The sequence below is a fragment of the Mus musculus genome, chromosome X, assembly GCF_000001635.26.
Source record: "Mus musculus strain C57BL/6J chromosome X, GRCm38.p6 C57BL/6J".
Classification (NCBI taxonomy): Eukaryota; Metazoa; Chordata; class Mammalia; order Rodentia; family Muridae; genus Mus; species Mus musculus.
In genome coordinates, this window is record NC_000086.7 from 123,588,921 (window position 1) to 123,609,290 (window position 20,370).

Sequence of the window (20,370 nt, forward strand, 5' to 3'; positions counted from 1 at the left end):
TTGTCTTGTCCCCGATTTTAGTGGGATTGCTTCAAGTATCTCTCCATTTAATTTGATATTCGCTATTTGATTTGTGTGTATTGCTTTTATTATGTGAAGGTAAGTGCCTTGAATTCCTGATCTCTCCAATACTTTAAACATGAAATGGTATTTTTGTCAAATGCTTTTTCAGCATCCAATGATCTGATCATGTGATTTTTTTTCCTTGAGTTTGTTTTTATAGTGGATTACATTAATGGAATTTTGTATATCGAACCATCCCTGCATCTCAGGATTAAGCAGACTTGATAGTTGTGAATTATTATTTTGACATGCTCTTGGATTCAATTTTTTAGAAGTGTCTTGAGTATTTTTGCATCAGTATTCATAAACAAAACTTCTCTTTTTGTTGGGTCTTTGTGTTTTAGATATCAGAGTAACTGTGGCTTCATAAAATTAATTGGACACTGTTCCTTCTGTTTCTATTTTAAGGAATAGTTTGAGGAGTATTGGAATTAGCTCTTATTTGAATTCTGCACTAATGTCATCTGGCTCTGTGTTTCTTTCTTTATTTCTTTATTTTTTTTTTTTTGGTGGGGGGGAATTCATGACTTCAATTTCCTTAAGGGATATGGAATTTTCTAGTTCGTTTACCTGGTTTTGATTTAACTTATGTTTTCGTATCTGTCTAAAAAGTTATCCGTTTCATGTAGATTTTCCTATTTTAGTTTTCCTCAGTTTCTGTTGTTATGTCTCCCTTTTCATTTCTTTAAAATGGATATGTTTATAGAGAGTAATTTTAGATTTAGAGTATGTAACTTGTTTTTGAATTTACAAAAAATCACAGATAACATATTTACTTGAGTTTCAGATAATACAGCTTTGCACTATATTTAGAATTTTTAAAGATTAAGGAGACCCTTGAAATTGTATTGTATTTTGCATTTTGTGATTAATTTTAGACTTCACAGTAGGGGAATTAAATTATGATTTAATGTATTTTGTTTTTGAATCAAGTTGAAAAACATTAGAGTTATGTTGACTAACCTGCAATATTAACTTGACAACATCAAGTTAATATAATAACAAAAAGGAGATGGGCTTCAGAACTTGCATTTGTGTCCAAGCTGAGGTTAGCCTATTTCCTAATAAAATTATGAAAAAAATATAGAAAGATGAAGTGAGTTAAGCACAAGCATTCGTTTCCTTTTGCTTTCTAATTGTGACTGCTTTGTGAGCAGTTTCCTTATACTCCTACAGATATGATTCCCCTGCTATGATGAACTGTATTACAGAACTCCGAGACAAAATAAACCCTTTTTCCTCCAAGTTATTTTGTCGAGGTATTTTTATCACAACAGTAGAAAACTTAACTAGAGATATAAGTATATTTCTACCAGCCATGTATGGTTGAGACAATTAAAGAATCAGAGTTATGGATTAGACCCTGTCAGAATATGAAAGTTGGTTTCATCAAATATCACAAAAAGGTAGAGTATTTCCATGCTCATACATTGATATGAGCCAGGCAAAACAGTAGACACCATCTTTTAGAGAAAATTAGAGGTACAGAAATATACAACTGAACCCAGGCAAGCAACAGTACAAATTATACAAATTAGATAGAAACCACAAAGAAGGATCAGCTCGTAAAGTGTTTGACATGCAAATAATAACTATGAGATTTCAGATTTTCAGCACCCATACACATATCTTGGTGTATTACCATCCACCTGTAATCTTTTCCTTTTTTATTAGGTATTTTCTTCATTTACATTTCCAATGTTATCCCCAAAGTCCCCCATACCCTCCCCCCCCACTCCCCTACCCACCCACTCCCACTTCTTGGCCCTGGCGTTCCCCTGTACTGAGGCATATAAAGTTTGCAAGAAAGATGGGCCTATGGACTATAATCTTAAAGCTGGGAAAGCTAAGATAGTAAGATTCTTGAGGATTCCCAGAAAACCAGTCTATCCAAATTAGCATGTTTTAATTTCAGTTAGATACTCTGTCTCATTTAATAATTTGGAAAATGATTGAGGAGTTTATCCCATGCGGATCTCTTGCTTCTATACATATGTAGCCATCTACACACTTAGAAGGCAAATGGTCAGAAAAAAAAAATTACTTGAATATGAAGGGCAAGTTGGGATACTATTTTCTACTTATTCTAATGTGCCTTACATTACTGTTTTGATAAAACAACTGATTCATTGGTGAGATAATTTCACACTGTATTAGGTTGTATTAACCTTTATTTTTAGCACTCCTTTACATATTCATGGTGAAATAATAATTACTTAGAGTTGATAATGATGAGCCTTCAAAGATCCTGTCCATTTTCTGAAAAAAATATTATCTATCACTGACCCACAATTTATCTTATAAATTTGGAAGAAAATTAATATCTGGAAGAATAGTAAAAAGAAGAAAATAGCATGCATACTTATCTTGCATAGTTATATAAGGTCATTACCATAGGAACCACAAAGTCTTGGGGAAAATATCCCAGCGCTAATGTTAGATTATTTAAATATAAGTTGTTTTTTAGGATGTCCTTCACGGCAATAGAAAATTATAGCAGGGGGTTCTCAAATGTCCTAATGTTATGAACCTTTAATATATTTCTTTATGTATGATGATCACAAACTGTGAAATTTTTGTTGCTAATTCAAAAGTGTAGTTTTTCTAGTGTTATAAATAATAATTCAAATACCTATGTTTCACTTCATCTTAGGCGATCCTTATGAATGTGTCATTCAATACCAAAAAAGTTGCTATTCACTGATTCCCAACTGCTACCCTATAGCTTACTATTATTGCTGTTAGTTACACTGAAGAAATAAATGATTCTCCAGTGATCAAGACACACATTATTTGGCAGCAGGACATGAAAATGTCAGTCAGAGGATGAGCTAGTAGTTTCCACCTTGGTGGCTGGCTCTCATAGTACTAGTACCTATCATAAAATTCACTAAAAGGGAATTGTCATCAACCACTCTGATAGATTTTCATCTCTTAAAGCTATACAACATAAAAGGCAATATATTATGGCTGGTGAAATAATGGCATGAATTCATAGGATACAGTAAATATTTTCTAATTGAATTTAAATCTCAGTCCACTATAGTAAACTCACATCTATTACTACAAGGCAGTACAAAAGTGTGTAGTTTGATGGTTTATACAAGCAACTGGGGAATCAAGGTTTACTTGTTTGTTAAAAGGGTTTAGTATTCTATACAAGTACCTTCTACAACATTTCTACCTGTAGATCATTGTTGCTGTAGTTCTTGGTCTTGGAAGAAAACCTCAATTTTGTCCTACATGGGTGGTATCTACTATAAAGCTTTAGCACATATCAAGCTCCTGAAAATAAATGATGGTATATGTGATTTAGTGGTCACATTCTCAAGAATAAAAGTAAGAAAACTATCAAATATAAAATCAGAATTTCAATGTTCAAGGATGGGACAGAAGTGATATAAGAGCCTGGGAAAGGAATAAAGTGTTTTGTAGTCATTTACTGTTAAGTGAAACATTTGTTCCCTACTGGAGTAAGGAAGAAAGTTTGTAAGATTCAGAAAACTAATAAACAAACAATCTATAAAACCTTAGAAGGCACAGAAAGTTCCTGAAGTTTATAATATATTCAAAGATAAACACATGGTTTTACAAATAGACACCTTCCTAGAAAAAGATTTCTAAGTGGTTGAGCTGCCTGAAATTCCCTCACAGAGCTCCTTTTATGTTCCTATTAATTGTTGCCACTGATAAATGCAGAAAGTATTGATCATCTATCTGCTTTTAGATGAGCAACTCCTTATCAATGCCCCTATAAATAACCATAATATATAAGTTTCTCACTGAACTAGGCTTGGACTCAATCATGTTTATCAGTCATTACTGACATTAAAAACATATTTGTATATATCTCCAGAAGAAAATTGCACCTTAACAAGTATAGAAATTTGGCATCCTTATGATTTTGACCATATTGTAAATTCTCTCTAAAGCCCAGGTTCTCTTGCTTTTAAAAGAGAACATGTGTCATAATTTACTTCAAAGTATTTGTTTTCTGTTTAACTTGATGTATTATTTTACTCAAAACCATATTTCATTCCTCGGAGTCTGGGACTATTTGACACAGTTTAATGCAACTACAAACAAAATTTTAACCTCATGAAATTTCTATTATTTTTGAAATAAAGGACAGTAAATACTAATTGTAAAAATGACTATATGGTAATGACTGCTATAGAAATAAAAATAATAATAGTGAAAAGTAAAAGCAGTGGGGGATGTCTATTTTAAGTATATTTTATATAGTGATTAGAGAAATCATTTTTAGTGTGTTGACATTTGAATAAATAGTACAGGGAAATGAAATTACAAACTGTGCATATTTACGAAAGAACATTTTAGGCAGCAGGCACACCAAATGCAATAGCTCTTAGGTCTGGTTGGCATTTCTAATGAATAGCAAAGACCCTAATGTGGAGAGAAGTTCACAGAAGTGACAGAAAGTAAGATGTTATAGGGCACTATATGCCCTGTATTTTAATTAGATTGCACAAACCTTCATAAACGTGGAAGAACCAAGGGCAGAACTAAGAAGACTGCTCAGAATTGTGTTGTAAATATTTCCATCAGTAATCTTACTTTAGAAAACTAGGTTTAAATTGCCTAATAAATATCTAAAAGGAGAGATCAGTTTGTAATATAGAAATTCAAGTTTGTAGCTTAGAAAAATTTTTTATAATACTTAGATAGTCTTTAAAGTGTTCAGGGAACATGGAGCTAAAGGAAAAATATAGAAATATATGGATTGTGACATATGCATTTTGGATCACATAGGTAAAAAAGAGGGCAGCAGACAGAAGATTGAAGAGAAGCATGTGAAAAAGAAAATATGCATACAATTTCAAAACTCTAATAAGTTAGTATATATAGTGTTAGGTGTGTTAAAAAGCTTCTCACATCTTCTATTTTCTCAATTATCATGGGGTGGATCAGCAACCAGAAAATTGGGTTTCTGAGGAACTTCCAGATTGATTTCCATAATGGAAATCAATCAAATCACTTCCCTTCCTCCCTTTTCTCTCTTCTCCCTCCAAGTCTGCCACATTTATACCCTTCTCTTTCTTCTATTTCTCTCCCTTGAGAGAGAGAGAGAGGTGTGATAAAGAGTGAAAAAGAATGAGGCATAGAGTGAGGAGAGGAAGAAAGATAAAAAATAAGAGCTAAAGAGAGATGGGAACAGAAAGAGATAAAGATACAGATAAAAGATAGAGTATAAGAATAGGAGAACAAGATATATATTACAGAGGGAAAGAGGTTAGAGTGAGAAAGAGAGACAATGGGAGAGATATAATGGATAGAAGGGAAGAGACACAGAGAAGCAAATAGAGATGGCGAGTGAGAGAATGAGAAGGAAGGAGAAGTAGAGAGAGGGACTAAAGAGAGAGTTGGAGACATTATTCAAAGATGGGAAGATAGAAAGGGTAATAGACAGAGTAGTTAAGAGAGAAGTGATATAGAGAGGAAGAGAGGTGAAAGAAAGTGAATACCTTTTTAAAGCCTCTCTCTACTCTCTCTCACTTTCTCCTCCCAAATCCCTTCTATCTTTTTGTCTCACTTTCCATCATTGTCTCTCTGTCTTCCTCCTTTATCTTTTCCCTATCCCTTTCTATGTATCCATTTCTCTTCCCTTTTTTATCCATTCCCTATTCTTCCTCTCCATTGTTGTGTCTCACTCTTCTCTTTATCCATTCTAATCTCTACCCTCTCTCTCCATCCATGTTTATACTCAATTCCATCCCTGTTTCTATTCCATTCCTCTCACTCTCTGTTGATTCCCTGCTCACTTATCTCTCTCTATTAGCTCCCACTTTATTACTATGCCTTTCTCACTAACTCTCCCTGCTTTGTATTTATTTTTACCACATATCCGTCCCTATCTCTGTCTCTCTTTCCATTTAACTCTATCCTATTTTCTTCCTCTCTATTTTCTCCCTCCCTATTATCCCCTTGTCTCCTATCCTCTTTATATCCTTTCCATATTTGCTCACTAGCTAACTTTTCTACACTCTTTGTGCTCTTCTTTTTTTCCTCTCTCACTTTTCCCTCTTCCCCTCCATTTCCATAAAGTGATGGAGTAGAATGAGATATGTAAGAGATATAAAGAGCTATAGTAGAGAGGAGGGGAGGTAGAGGAAAAGATAAGAACTGTAAGAAACAGTGAGAATTACAGAGAAAGATTCAAGATGACAGGGAGACAGTAAGAAAAATATAGAAGATAAGGTAAGGACTGATTAGAGGACAAGACAGAAAAAGAGGGAACAGAGGAATACAGGGTAGTAGAGGGAAGTGAGAATGTAGGAGGGAGCAAGAGAAAGAGAGAAAAATACAGATAGAAAAAATTAGAGGGAGAGAGAAAATAAAGAGGGATGAGAGAAAGTGAAGTAGAGATGAGATAGAAGAAAGAAAGAAAGAAAGAAAGAAAGAAAGAAAGAAAGAAAGAAAGAAAGGAAGGAAGAAAGGAAGGAAGAAAGAAAGGAAGGACGACAGAAAAAGAGGATGAATGTGACTGAAAGATACACAGAGGGTGATAAATAAAAACAATGACAGAAAGAGGATGACAAAGATTTTAAAATATATGGTTGGAGAAAGAATGAGGAAACATGCTGAGAAAGACAGATGGAGGAAATGAAGTGGGTTTTTCTCTTCCTCTCTCAGCCTCTCTTCCTGCTCTACTCAATCTCTCTTCCTTTCTAACTCTCTCAAAGCCCCTCATTTCCACCCCTCTATGTCTCTTTCTCTCTCTCTCTGTTTCTTTTTTTCTTTATCTCTACTCCTGCCTCTTTAACTCTAGCTCTATTACTGTGACACTAGTAGTCTCTCTTTTTTTTCTTTCTACATAAATTTCTTACCCATTCTCCTCTTTCTCACTCTCTCCCTTGACCCATTTGATCAATTCCTTCTTTATCATCTTCCATATTATCTCTACGTCACTCTTTATTTTTCCATTTTCATTTTACCTGTCTCATTCTCCTTTTCTATCTTTGTCTCATTCTATTCATACCCTTCAACAATGTGTTTTTCCCCTATTATCCCCTTTTCTCTGTCCCTTTATCTCTCTTTGTTTTGATCTCCCTATCTTTAATCCCTCTGTTCCACTCTCCACCACCCCCACCCCCACTCTTTCCCATTTTTTGTCTCACTCTCTTCTGTCCTTCACTCTCTATCTATCTCACATATTCCTTCACTCACTCTCAATTCCTCTCTCCTTCTTTTTACCCCCTCTCCCCATCTCTCCCTCATCTCACTCTATTGCTTTCTACCATATTCCCTCCTTCTCTAACTCACTGTATATTTTTCCTGTCTATTCTTCTGTCTCTCCAGTTGTCCCTCATATATACTCATATATATATATATATATATATATATATATATATATATATATATATATATATATATGTATATATATATACATATATATATATACACATATATATATGCCTCATATATATAATATATATATGTGTGTGTGTGTGTTAGTGTGTGTTTGTGTGTGTATAATTCCTTCTATTTCTTACTTTCTATCACTCTGTTTCTCTCTAACTCCCTATTTTTTAATTCTTCATCTCTCCTTCTTTCTCCATTTCTAGCTATCTTTCAGTCTTTTCCTCCTACTCTCTCTCCCTTCCTCTCCATCTCTTTACCTCATTTTCTTTTCTCTTTCTCATCCAACAGTTATCTCTTCATTTGCTTTCTCTTTGCCCATTCTCCCCAATCTCTCTCCCTAGTCTCTCACACTCTCTCACTCATTTTCTAATTTCTTTTCACCCCCGTCTCATTCTCTTCAATATGAAAAAACATCACACTTAACAAAAGTAAGAGTATTAGAGATTTTTGGGAGGCAAATACTGAAGAATAGAAAAGTAAGCAAGAGAGTGAGAGAGATAGCTGGAGAGAGAAAAAGATAGTGTGACAAGATGAGGAAGAGGGGAGAAGTAGAGAAAAAGAAAGTGGAGGGGAAGATAAAGAAATGAAGAGAGAGGTGGTGAAAGAAAAATGATAGAGATAGAAAGGGGCCTGGAGAATGAAGGGAAGAAACAGAGAAATCAGAGATGAGGAAGAAATTAGATAGAGAGGGTAGAAAAATGGGGTAAAAGAAGGTGAGAGGAGATAAAAAGAAGGAGCTTTGAAGAAAGAAAAGGAGGCAGGAAGCATGAAAGAGAGACATGCAGAGATAAAGCTGGAGGGATAAAGGATGAAATAGGGAGAGAACAGGTATAAATGGAGACAGAGGTGGTTTAAGTGGGTGAAAGCAATAGAAGGAAAGATAGGAAAACAGAGGAAAGGAAGCAGTGCAAAAGAAATGGAAGTCTCAAAAAAGAAGAGGCAGAGACAGAGAGGTCAAAATGTAAGCAAGTTTAAGAGAGTTAAGAAGATAGAAATAAAATGATAGAGTAGAAGACAGGGAAGACAGGGAGATAAAATGCAGTGAGGGTTGACAAGGAGAGGGCAAGAGCACATAAAACAGAGTGGAGAGGTAATGGGAGAGAAGGCAGAGTGAGGGGAACAATGGGGAGAAGACAGCATAAGGAAGAGAGATAGGGAGAAGAGAAAGAGTACAGTATGTGAAGGAAGAGATTGAGAGAGAGAGAGAGTTAGAGAGGTATATAAAGGGGTTATAAAAAGAGAGGATGGGAGAACAGAGAAATAGAAAGGGAACAACAAAGACAAAATGGGAAAAAAGAAGTAAGAAAGTGCAAGAGAGAAAGAGCAGGAGAGAGAGAAAGAGAGAAAAAGAAGATAGAGATAGAATTAGACAGGAATAAAATGGGAAAGACAGAGAGACAGCATGGTACTCTCACTCCCATACTTCTTTTTCTCTCCTGTCTTATTCTATCTTTTCCTCCTTTATCTCTGTCCTAATTCTCTTCATTGTATCTGTCTTCCTTTCTCCCTGTCTCTTTTTTACCATATCTCCCTCATGTTGACCCCCTCTCTTCCTTTCTATATACCTACTCCCCTCTCATGTCCCCTCACTTCCTGTTTAACTCTTTCTCTCCCAATCTACCTTTCACCCTTATCCTCTCTCCTCTCTGACACTCTTCTTCCGTTCTTCTCTGTCTTCCTCCATCTGTCTCTCTTCTTTATATTTCACCCTTTATATATCTTCCTCTCCACTTATATTTTCCTCTATCTCTTTCCCTTTCTATCTTCTCCCCTTCCTTATTTCTCTTACCCTCTGTATTTATCCCCACTTCCATCTCTTCTCTTTCCTTCTCTTTATTTATTATATTCACACTCCTTCTTTTGCTAACCTATCCTACCTTCTCCATTACACCTTGTCTTCTTTTTTCTACCCTAATCCCCACTCCTCTCTTACTTGTCACTCTCTAAAGGTCATTCCCCCTCCCAATTTATTTCTCATTTCTCTCTCTCTCTCTCTCTCTCTCTCTCTCTCTCTCTCTCTCTCTCTCTCGATTTTACTTTCTTTTTCTTTCTCTCCTATGCACTCTCCATTTATTTATCGGTAGTTCTTTCAGTGTTTTGCTCACCCAAGATTTTTCTAACTCTCCCTCCCTCCCTTCCTCTCTCCTGTCTTCCCCACACATGCCCTTTCTTCTCCTGTCATTCTCTCCTCTTATCTCCTTCACTCTTCTCTTTTCACCCTACTCTCTTTCACTTTCCTTATTTATTCTCACATCTCTTTCTTCCTATTCATTCCCTTATCCCTCTCTTTCTCTTGTTCTCACTTCATCACGATATATTTCTTTCTTTCTCCAACACCATCTTCTCTTGCCCTCTATTCCATTCCCCTTACTTCCCTTATTCTCCTATCTCTCCCTCTGTCCTGGTGTTTTCATCCGTCTAGAGAATGATATAGTTAAGTTTAGGAAGAAGAAAGTGGTAAAGAAAGAGCAATAAGTAGGGAGAGTCAAAAATGAGGGAGAAAGAGGAGGAGAGATGGGAAAGAAAAAAATGGAGTGTGTAGAGAGGGATAGCGAGAGAGGGGAAGATATGGTGGGCAAGATTTAGATGGAGAGGGGAGAAATAGGTAAAATTAAGATCAGAGACTAAAAGAGAGGGTGTGAGTGTAAGAGACAGGAGAAAGAGGGGGGAAAGAAATGGTGAGAAAAAGAGGTAGAGATAAGAGAGAGGAAGAAAGGGGAAGGAGAAGAGAAGGTAGAGAAGAGATAGGGGAGAGAAAAGAGGACTAGGAGAGGAGAAGGGGACAAAGACAGAGAGGAGATTGAGGGAAGGAAATTTGGGATAAAAAGTGAGACAGAAGGGAGAGATGGAAGAGAGGAGAGTGTAAGAAGGAGAGGCAGACAGAAGAGAAAGATGGGAGAGCTAGGGGGAGGGAGGGGGTAAAAGTAGAGAGGTGACAGTAGGTAGTGAAAGAGTGAGAAAGTGAGAGAAAGGAGAAAGCTCGTGAGAGAGGGAGACAGAGAAGAGGGTAAAAGAAGGAAAAGAGAAGAGAGAGAATAGAGAAGAGAGGGAATAGAAAGGAGAAGAGAAGGGCATAGAAAGAGGAGGATGAGAGAGAGAAGTTGGAGAAAGGTGACAGAGAAAAGGAGGGAGTAAAGAGGGTGAGAGATGGGGGACAGAAAAGAGGGGAGAAAGAGAAAGAGAGAAGAAGAGAAATAGAGAGTGGAGAGGGGTAAAATTAAGGGGAGACAGGGAAAGAGGGGGAAGAGAGAGGGATCAGAGAAGAAAGACCTAGGAGGAAAGGAGGAGAGAGAAGAGAAAGGTAATGAGAGGGAGAGAGGGGGCAGAGAGAGTTAGGGAGAGAGGGGGATGGTAAGGTCACAAAGGATTGGAATTTTGTGATGCAAAACAGGGCTCAGAGCTTGGAGCAAGTTCAACAGTGTGGTCAAGAGCACACAGCTAGGAGAGACACCTTTGTCCTTCCTGACTCCATTGGACCAGATATCAGATGTTCTTGCCAAGTTACTAGACACGAATTAACTTGAAGATAGCATTGCTGGTTAGTATATACCCTTGCCTTCTTTATTGCATATTCTACTTAATGTGGTTAAATATAGGTATAAATATTTAACAATGACTATTATATATACAGTTCCATGGAAATAAAGGGTACCTGTACAACTTAGGCATCCTCACCCAGGGGCAGTACCACTTTCCAAAAATGGTATTTCTAAGTACATTAAAATCACCCCAAATTCCACTTATGTCGGCGACCTTATGTTTGAGGCTACACCATGTTCTGAGCTTGTTTCTTCTGGTCTGCACACATGAAGTCCACTATACTGGAATCTTGTGATCTTTTTTAACTTCCTTATGTTTCTTACCCACTCGACTAGACACATAGCTCCTAGAATGTTATTTCTTAAGGATTGTGTCAGAAAGACTTGGTAGGGAACTAAAATGTCTTTTTTTTTTAAATCTGTGCATATGATTTGAGTATAATGTTTTCTGATGGGAGAAGCAGAAATAATGTTAAGTAAAGGGCATTCTGGGTCACACAGTGTTTGAGGCTACCCTAATGAACCTAGTGAGGTATTAATTCAAATAAAACAAACAAATAAAAACTTCAGGAAAGCTTTCTTAGAATACATATGAATTGCAAGACCAGTTTAAGTATCTTACCAAGAACCTGTCTCAAAACCTGCCTCAAAACAAATTATTTTTAAGAGAGATGGGAGTTCCATGGCAGACAACTTGTGTACTATGTACAATATTTTAGCTTCAACCTACAATATCAGACCATAATTTAGCAGCATCATCTAACCAAAGAGAAATATAGTTATTTGTATGTTCTCTACTAGTGTTGCTCTGGCAACGGGAAGTCATTTTAAGAATCAGCATTCAAAATCCCTTATCCTATGGACCAACTGATAATAGTCCTACTAGAACCAACAGGCATCCTGGTATTCTCCACTGTCAGAATTTTATTTCTTCTCTTGTCTTATCCTTCATTCATTTGAATCCACAGTTGTCATCTGGATTTTCATATTACTATGTGTAGTTTGAACTTTCAGTTTAAGCTACGTCTCAGACATATGGTTCATTGTCTCTCTAGCAAAAATATTTCAAACACACACACACACACACACACACACACACACACACACACAAAGATACTAGACTTTTAACATAGATAAAAGAAAAAACACTAGCCATCTCAGAATTCAAATGTATATTGTTTTGTATTTTACAACACATTTCATGACAAATGAAAGACAATAAGTAAAAATTATAGTGCAATTTGTACTTAATCTCTCTTCACTGAAGATTTGTTTCCTGGTAAAGATTCCCCCAGTTTTTAATTGCCAAATTTCATCTAGTTAGATGGGTAATGATAGTTAAAGGGTTGCCTCTAAGGTAATGTATGCCAAATAGTAAAGTGCATGTACTAGAATCTGATAATCTTTGATTATTGTGAAATTCTCAAACCATACTCATAACAGCATACCTTAAAGAGAAAAGGCTACATTTTTTTAAACACAAGTCTATCATTTTGGAACTACTAATCTAAAGTGCACTGCTAAAGGCTGAAAGAGGACCTTTATATATCCTTTCGTTTCTTTTTCAGTTTCCACATATTTGATGCCAGCATGGTCCTGCTAAACAAGTCTGCCAATCACCAAATAAGAGGTTTCACTTTAGCTACAATAGCATGCATAATGTGCAATACCTCTATGGCCCTTCCAGAATGGCGAATTTGCTACTTGAACAACTCCATGCTTTCCTACCCAAGTCTGGCTTTTGTGAATATTTGGGAGGCCTACATCTGCCACCACAACCACAACTCAAGCCACCTGAGAGATTGCCATTACTACACCTGCCATAACAACCTTGTTCCTTTGGATATCCGGGTATCTCAAATTCTGCTCCTGGTTGCAAATGTTGTTGGTCTGGTTGGGACAGTTTGTTCTGTCTTTGCTCTACAGCAGTTATACACAGAGGAACTGCATAAGAATAATGACTACAATCCATTTGTTCTTTCAGCTGTCCTCAATGCTATTGCTAGCACCTTTATTTTTCTTGCTGTTATGTGTAATCACCTCTCCGTGCCCAGCAAGGAAGAGGTATCTTTCCTGCAATCTTTCCAAATGCCAATTTTTTCCAATGCTCAAAGAGCAGGCAGAGCCATGGGATTGGCATACATATCTGCCATATTGTTTTTATTAAGTGCTATAATTTTTATTTCTTACTGTCCTTCAATGGAAATCAAAATGTTTCCCCGTGTCTGAAAATAAATTTGCAGCATACATAACCTTGAAAATCAAAACGTCTTGGCAATGGTTTTGGGGACCTAGACTGAGATGTAATGGGAGATATTTTTAAAATATTAACTTAGATTTTCTAAGGACATAAAGCCCTACCCTATGTATCCTATGACAGAAAATGGCAAAATGACATCAAGCATTCTTTCCTATTTGGTTTATTACTTCTTTGGTTGAATTTTTTGGTTTAGTTTTTTTTCATGTTTTTGTTTATTTGTTTGTTTTGATTTTTGTTCATTTTTATCATTCCAACTTGCCAATTTTGTTTTATAGAATCTAAATTTTAAATATGGTTTGTCAAGGTAAATAATCAATAAATATAGTTGTATTAGTCATGGATCTCTAAAGGACAGAACATATAGAATCCATCTCTCACATACAACTTTATTCTCTCTCTCTCACTCTTTCCCTTCCTCTCCCTTCTCCCCTTCTCTCTCTCTCTCTCTCTCTCTCTCTCTCTCTCTCTCTCTCTCTCTCTCTCTCTCTCTCTCTCTTCAGATTGCAAAGGGAGATTTCCTTGTCTGGCTACATTATTTCTTTTAAAGTTTAAGAATTATCCACTATGTTCATAGCAACCTTATTTATAATAGCTATAAGCTGGAACGAACCCAGATGTCCCTCAAGAAAGGAATGGATACAGAAAATATGGTACATTTACACAATGGAGTACTACTCAGCAATTAAAAACAGTGAATTTATGAAATTCTTAGGCAAATGGATAGATTTGGAGGATATCATCCTAAATGAGGTAACCCAATCACAAAAGGAAACACATGATATGTACTCACTGATAAGTGGATATTAGCCCAGAAACTTAGAATACACAAGACACAATTTGCAAAACACATGAGTCTCAAGAAGAAGGAAGAGCAAAGTGTGGATACATCCTTTCTTCTTAAAATGGGGAACAAAATACCAATGGAAGGAGTTACAAAGGCAAAGTTCGGAACAGATCCTGAAGGAACAACCATCCAGAGACTGCCCTACTTGGGGATACACCCCATAAACAACTACCAAACACAGTCACTAGGTAGATGCCAATAAGAGGCTGCTGAGAGGAGCCTCATATAGCTGTCTCTTGTGAGGCTCTGCTAGTGCCTGGCAAATACAGAAGTGGATGCTCACAATTATCCATTGGACAGAGCACATGGGTCCCAATGAAGGAGCCAGAGAAATACACATTGAGCTGGAGGGGTCTGAAGCCCTATAGGTGGAACATCAATATGAACTAATCAGTACCCCCAAGCTCCTTGGAACCATACCAACAATCAAAGAAAACATATGGTTGAACTTGTGGCTCTAGCTATATATGTAGCAGATGATGGCCTAATCAGTCATCAAAGGAAGGAGAGGCCCTTGGTCTTGGGAAGGCTCTATGCCCCAGTACAGGGGAATGCCAGGAGTAGGAATCAGAGTGGGTGGGTTGGGGAGTAGGGGGATTGGGGAGGGAATAGGGGATTTTTGGAGGGGAAACTAAGAAAGGGGCTAACATTTGAAATGTAAATAAAGAAAATATCTAAAAAGAAAGAATTATTCATTTAAAATTAAATTCCCGGAAATGTTATTACCCCAGAAAATATCATTTAATTTTATTTGCATCTAATTTGCACAATCTGCCTCTTAGGATTATAATTCACACTTGTACACATCATACACACAAACACAAACACACACCACACACATTTGTGTAGTGTCCCCATCTGCCTATTACCCATGACATTTTAATAATTTTGGTTTGCTGAACAAATTTAATCAATGTCTTCTCAGTTAACTAACTCTGGTTGAGCTCTTTAGAAAATGTACTTTCTGGGTGATGCCATGTTCTTTGTACTGAATGTTAATATATAGGTGTCTTATAGTACCTGCCTCTTACTGATACAAGGTTTGATACAATTGTTGGTATATCCTTGAGGAGAAGACTTAATTTCACTTAAGCTGAATGGTTTCCCCAACTAAAAGTTTCATCTCCATGTGGTCCCTGTTTGTAGCAATGGAATATTAGCATTCCATGAGGTCATTGGTTGATGTGTTTCTAATTAGCAGAAAGGATTTTAGAGAGTTTGAACTACTATGTCTATTTGCTCACTCTGAATTCTTATGTATATCAAGAAGTTGGAGTAACTGCTTCATTCTTCCCCTCTATTTTCAATAATTTATAAAAGAATTTGAAGGTATTATTTAGATTTTGTTTGTACTTTTTGGTTTTTGAATATTGAAGTAGTTGGTGTTGTTTCATGAGTTAACTTTCGTCCATTTTTACGTATGTAAATAATCAAGATCTTGAGGTGTATTTACAGAGAGCAGTGATTATTCCACTGTGTTTCATTTCAAGCACTTAATAAATGAACAAACAAATGCTAAGGTGTTTCCCAGTCGTTAAAGGAAGTTGATTTTCTTGGTGAGGATCTGGGGTTTGATTTCTAGCCAACACGTGGCAGCTTACATCTGTCTTTAACTACAATCCCAGGTAATCTGACACCATCTTTGAACTTCAATAGGCACCAGGCATGTTTATAGTACACAGATATAGATATAGACAAAATATTTGTGAATATCATATAAAATAAGATTTTAAAAAATGGAAAATTTTTTCATTCCAAATATAGACCTTAGTGAATGCATAACCAGACATGATTATTATACAATGTCTTCTGTCTCAACTCAAGTCTTAGATTAGCTAGTGATATATCCCTAGCATGTATATATATAGTCCAATAAAATTTTACTATATAATGGATTTTGTACACACAAAGACAAAGGAGGTTCTCTCTTTACCCGCCTAGATTCCCTCTTTTCTTTCAGTTCCAAGATGCATCCCAGGCTTGAACCCAGACATGAGAGCTGCAGACTGGACCAACAAATTGGTGTCCCACGCAGGATCTGGTAAATGGCAGAGGACACGGGAAGGAACACTGCTGGTTTGGAGCTCCATGGAAGAAGAAAATAATTAAAGAAAATTTGTACCAGAACATGAGAAGAAACAGGCATAAGGTTGCCAGGTGTGGTACAGTCTAAGCTGGAATGGCGCTAAACCTGCATGCTGAATTCACTTAGGTTCAGCAGTGAGATTATCAGAATCTAGGAACATAAAAGTCAGTTAGGGACAGCTTCCAGAGCTGCTTCTTAGGTTAGAGAGAAAAAGGGGTTTAGATTTTATAATTAGTTGGATTGGTCACAGTCAGAAACTGCATCAGGTGGGAGGAAATTGTCCCAGAAGCAGAGAGAAATTTTAGGGGTGCCCTGACTTGTTATTTCTGGGACCTACAGCAAAAGTTCTCTGCCCTCTTTGAGTTTTTTTTTTTTTTTTTTTTTCCTAAGGTCTTGACTAATGTCTGGTGCAGCAGTCTGTCCACATGTTCGATTCATGTATGTTCATGTCTAGTCTGAATGAATGAATATTCTGTGTTTTCATGTTGGAAGATAAAAGATGACTAAAACTTTCTCAGCTGGTATAGCAAAGCCTAGAGGGCCACAGGCTTTAGCCAAGATCAGGCACACATCAGGAGGGCCCCTGCTGTAAAAACTGTTCTTTAAAAGAAAAAAGAGAGTCTGCAACCTTGTGGTATTGGGGCGAAAATGCTGATAGATGTTTTATTCCCTAAGAAAATTCTCTGCATTCATAATTATTGTGTTTATCTGATTACAAAGTGTCTTTTATTTTATAATTATAGCTAGAAAAAATTAATATTCTCTGATTGATCTAAGTGTAACTGCTTCTTTTTTTTTCTGATAATGTGCTCTGCGTGTCTTCACAATCAGCTCATAAGTTATTGTTATGATTAAATAATTGTTACATTGATAACAGAGGGTTAGCCTTAAATTGGCAACTCTAGAGTTTTTCAAACAGGTGACATAAGCAGGTCAAAAAACTGGGCCTCCTAAGAAACTTCTAACTGAGATAATATTTAATGTGATTCTTATCCAAGAAAGTAGAAGATAAGATTTAAAGCAATGACTCTTTAATGAAGCATTAAAGATTGCACTGTCATGTATTCATAGGTATAAACTGGCAGCCAAACTTCATAATATGATAGTAATGCTTCTAATATTGATTCTAAAGGTGATAAATTGTTTTGAAATTGGGTTTTGCTTTCCCAAAGTTATAGTTATAATCTAATGTTGCAAAAGAAACTTAGTAATTCTAAATTCTGTCCTCATGGCAGGAGGAACTAAGCTCAGAGTAGCTTCTGCATGGTTTGTGTGACTTTCTTTTGTCTTGCAAATGGTGCCTGGGGAAGCTCTGGAAGCTTGCCTCCAGGGGAAATCTTTGGGAAATCTTCTTTTAGCTAAAAGAGCACCTTTGCAGATCTAGCTAAATGTTGTTTTAATAAAGTTCAAATTCATAGTTTATAAAGGGTCAAACACACTGTAGAATTTATAAAGGCATTACAGTCTGGCTTGCCTACTGTTTATATAGTTATTATAGATCCAAAAGTTTTGTTTTTTTGTTTTTTTTTCTTTGCATCTTAATGATTGTAAACGTTTTGCTTCTAGTGAGTTTGTAATTACTGGAATATTTTGCCTCTAGGTATGGCTAAATATAGGTCTACATTATGTGAGGAATTTTTATCATTTCTGCTTTATACAAGAAGCCAAGAGTTTGAATCTTTCAGTGTATATTGTTTTCTAAGTAGAAAATATTTTATTAGCTAATGCCTCTCAAAGGAATTTTGCTTAAAACCTTAGGTGTCATTAAGCTAACCCTAGGCAGAGCAGCTTTATCCTTACTGTAAACATTTATTTGGTTCCTGTTAATACATTTGAAGTCATTCCTTTGTTTCCAGTCAGGTAACTTCTAAATATTTTGCCTGCTGTGATTTCCTACCCTCTTTAATTTCTGTATTCTCTGGCTCAGGGCCAGTGACTGCTGGCAGCTGTGGGGCGAGACCCTTGGGCACACAGCTTTCCCTGGGCATGGTGATAAGAGAAGCTGGCAAAAATCGGGAGGCCATGTAGCCAACTCAGGGGGGAGGGCCTTGCCAGCCATTGGCCCATGAGCCTCTGCATGTAGCCATATTTTTCCCACTAAGGCCTGGGGTGCTCAGACACCCTCCCTTGGGTTTCCTAGCCTGAGAGGAAGGCCAAGGTGGCTGCAGTGGTGACAGAAGTGGCTGATACAGCAAGGTCGACTCTGCTGCCAGTGCCAGGATGAAGGAGCTGCCACTTGACATCGCTGCAGCAGGCACAGCGGGCATGCACCACCTCTGTTTCAGAGATGTGGGGCTCAACAGCAGGTTAAAATCCAGAGTCCTTTTCAGAGTGACTCTGCATTCCAGGGTGGCAGGCGGCCAGGGACGAGGAGGACTTAGGGCAAACTGCCCCCCCCCACCCCCCCCCCCACCCCCGAGGTACCCTGTGGGTGTCATGCCCGAGACCATGGAGCCACAACAAGGCAGGTGGGCGGTGCCGAGGTAGTACTCACCTCAAAGCACAGTTTCAAAAATCTATTAAAACTACTGTGGTGCTAATAAAGAATTGTAAGATATATTCGTGTATTTTGGCAAACCTATAACAAAAAATGTGCCTTAGGAACCTGACAAAATGTCTGTTCCTTGTTCCAAACAGCATTTAATGTGGTTATTACAGAATATTAATAATTAATCTATTATATACCATCATTTTAAATAAAATTGACAGTATCCCAAAGGTAAGTTAAAATTTGTTTTTATGCATTTTTTGTATCTTCTATAAATTCATGCATGCAAGCATGCATCCCAATTATTGTGTTTAAAAACAACCCCTCTATGGGAAATAGTACATGTGAATTAGATCACGCGCATATTCTTTTGAGCTTCCCCCTGCTTCAGCACAGATAATTTAGTTGTGTGGTGTGGATGATGTTTTAAAATGCTGAAAATTTAAACCTTAATTTGGAGTCAGTATTATATCTCAGAGCTCACAATTGCTTAAGATTGTTTGACCCCCAGATGCTATTAATTCTCAAATTTGCAATTGCTTATGCATATACAACTTATAAGAAAAATCGTAATCCTTTTAAGAAGGCTGTTTTTAGACATTTAATAAACTGTTCTGGATTGCCTAGACATCTTAAAACAATGCCATGCTAGATTTACCTCTCAGGCAATCTATAGGCCCTACATATAAGATAGGTTAGATATATAATCTCGTTCTTTATATATTCAAAACAGTTGTGATTTAAGATAATATTTTAATATTCATGGAAATTGTGCATGTCAATTTCTTTGCCATTAGCGTCCTCAGTTACTACTTGTTTCCACATAATAGTGTTAATTCTGGAGAACTTATACTTAATAAATTGCTGCAAATAAATACTGTCATTTCTAAGTTAATGAATAAATAAATTATGCACCTGTGACTATTAACAACTTTTCAAGTTTTCTAGTTACAACCGCTCTTTCAGAGAAACAATTGAAAGTGCTATTAGTCACTGCCCATGTTACATGAATACTGACTATAACAGTCAAGCATTTGAGATATTTTGTCAACAAATTATTAATTCTCAAGGACAAGGTATTGCAGAACTTTAAAACTTTAACTTTTTAAAAGACAAAGAAGGGAAATTATCCCCATGCATATTATTTAGTGCATTCCCATGCACATTATTTAAATCATACTTTTATTTTAGAATTTTGAAATTTGGATGTCAAAGAACTTAATAAATGCCTTATAGTATCTTAAAAGGATCTACTTATAGGCATATGGCTTGATTCTGAACAGCTACCTTATTAGGGAAAGGAAAAACATATGATCTCTCCACAGAACGCTGCAGAAGCATGATGGCTAATTTGTGTGACAAGCTGGCAGGTGAGTTGGCTCAGTGCCCTGACTAATGTGACAAGGAAGCTAAATTGGGTACATGTTTTCGACCCATCCTTGTTTACCATTTATTTCAGTTTGGACTAGTGAAGCTGCCTTGCTTCAAGCTTTTTAACTTTATGGCAAAAAGAACATCAGAGACTGCAAATTCTGACTTAGAAAGATCAGTCCTATAATATAGTCATAATGATTTTTCTCTTTTCTCCATTGTGACCATTTATTCTAACTCAATCTTAGACTGGTCTAGTAATAATTCCAATATTAGAGATTCATATTGAAGATAGCTAAAATTCTTAATTATCTAGAAAAGTTAATTTGGAGCTCA

At 36.6% G+C, this 20,370-nt stretch overlaps 1 protein-coding gene across 4 annotated transcripts in view; it reads left to right on the forward strand.

Moving 5' to 3' along the window:
• Cldn34c2 (claudin 34C2) overlaps positions 1 to 16,104 on the forward strand; it is a 28,739-nt gene extending 12,635 nt beyond the window's left edge. For 2 of the 4 annotated variants that reach the window (NM_001378274.1, XM_006528428.2), the window contains one exon: positions 12,554 to 13,252. In NM_001378274.1, coding sequence (NP_001365203.1) covers positions 12,576 to 13,214 — 639 coding nt within the window. In that variant the 5' untranslated portion in view covers positions 12,554 to 12,575 and the 3' untranslated portion in view covers positions 13,215 to 13,252. Of the gene's footprint in view, positions 1 to 10,729; positions 10,985 to 12,553; positions 13,253 to 16,049 lie in introns of those variants that run through there. The other 2 variants (XM_011247720.2, XM_006528429.3) reach the window with 2 other exon arrangements.
• The last annotated feature ends 4,266 nt before the right edge of the window (positions 16,105 to 20,370 follow it).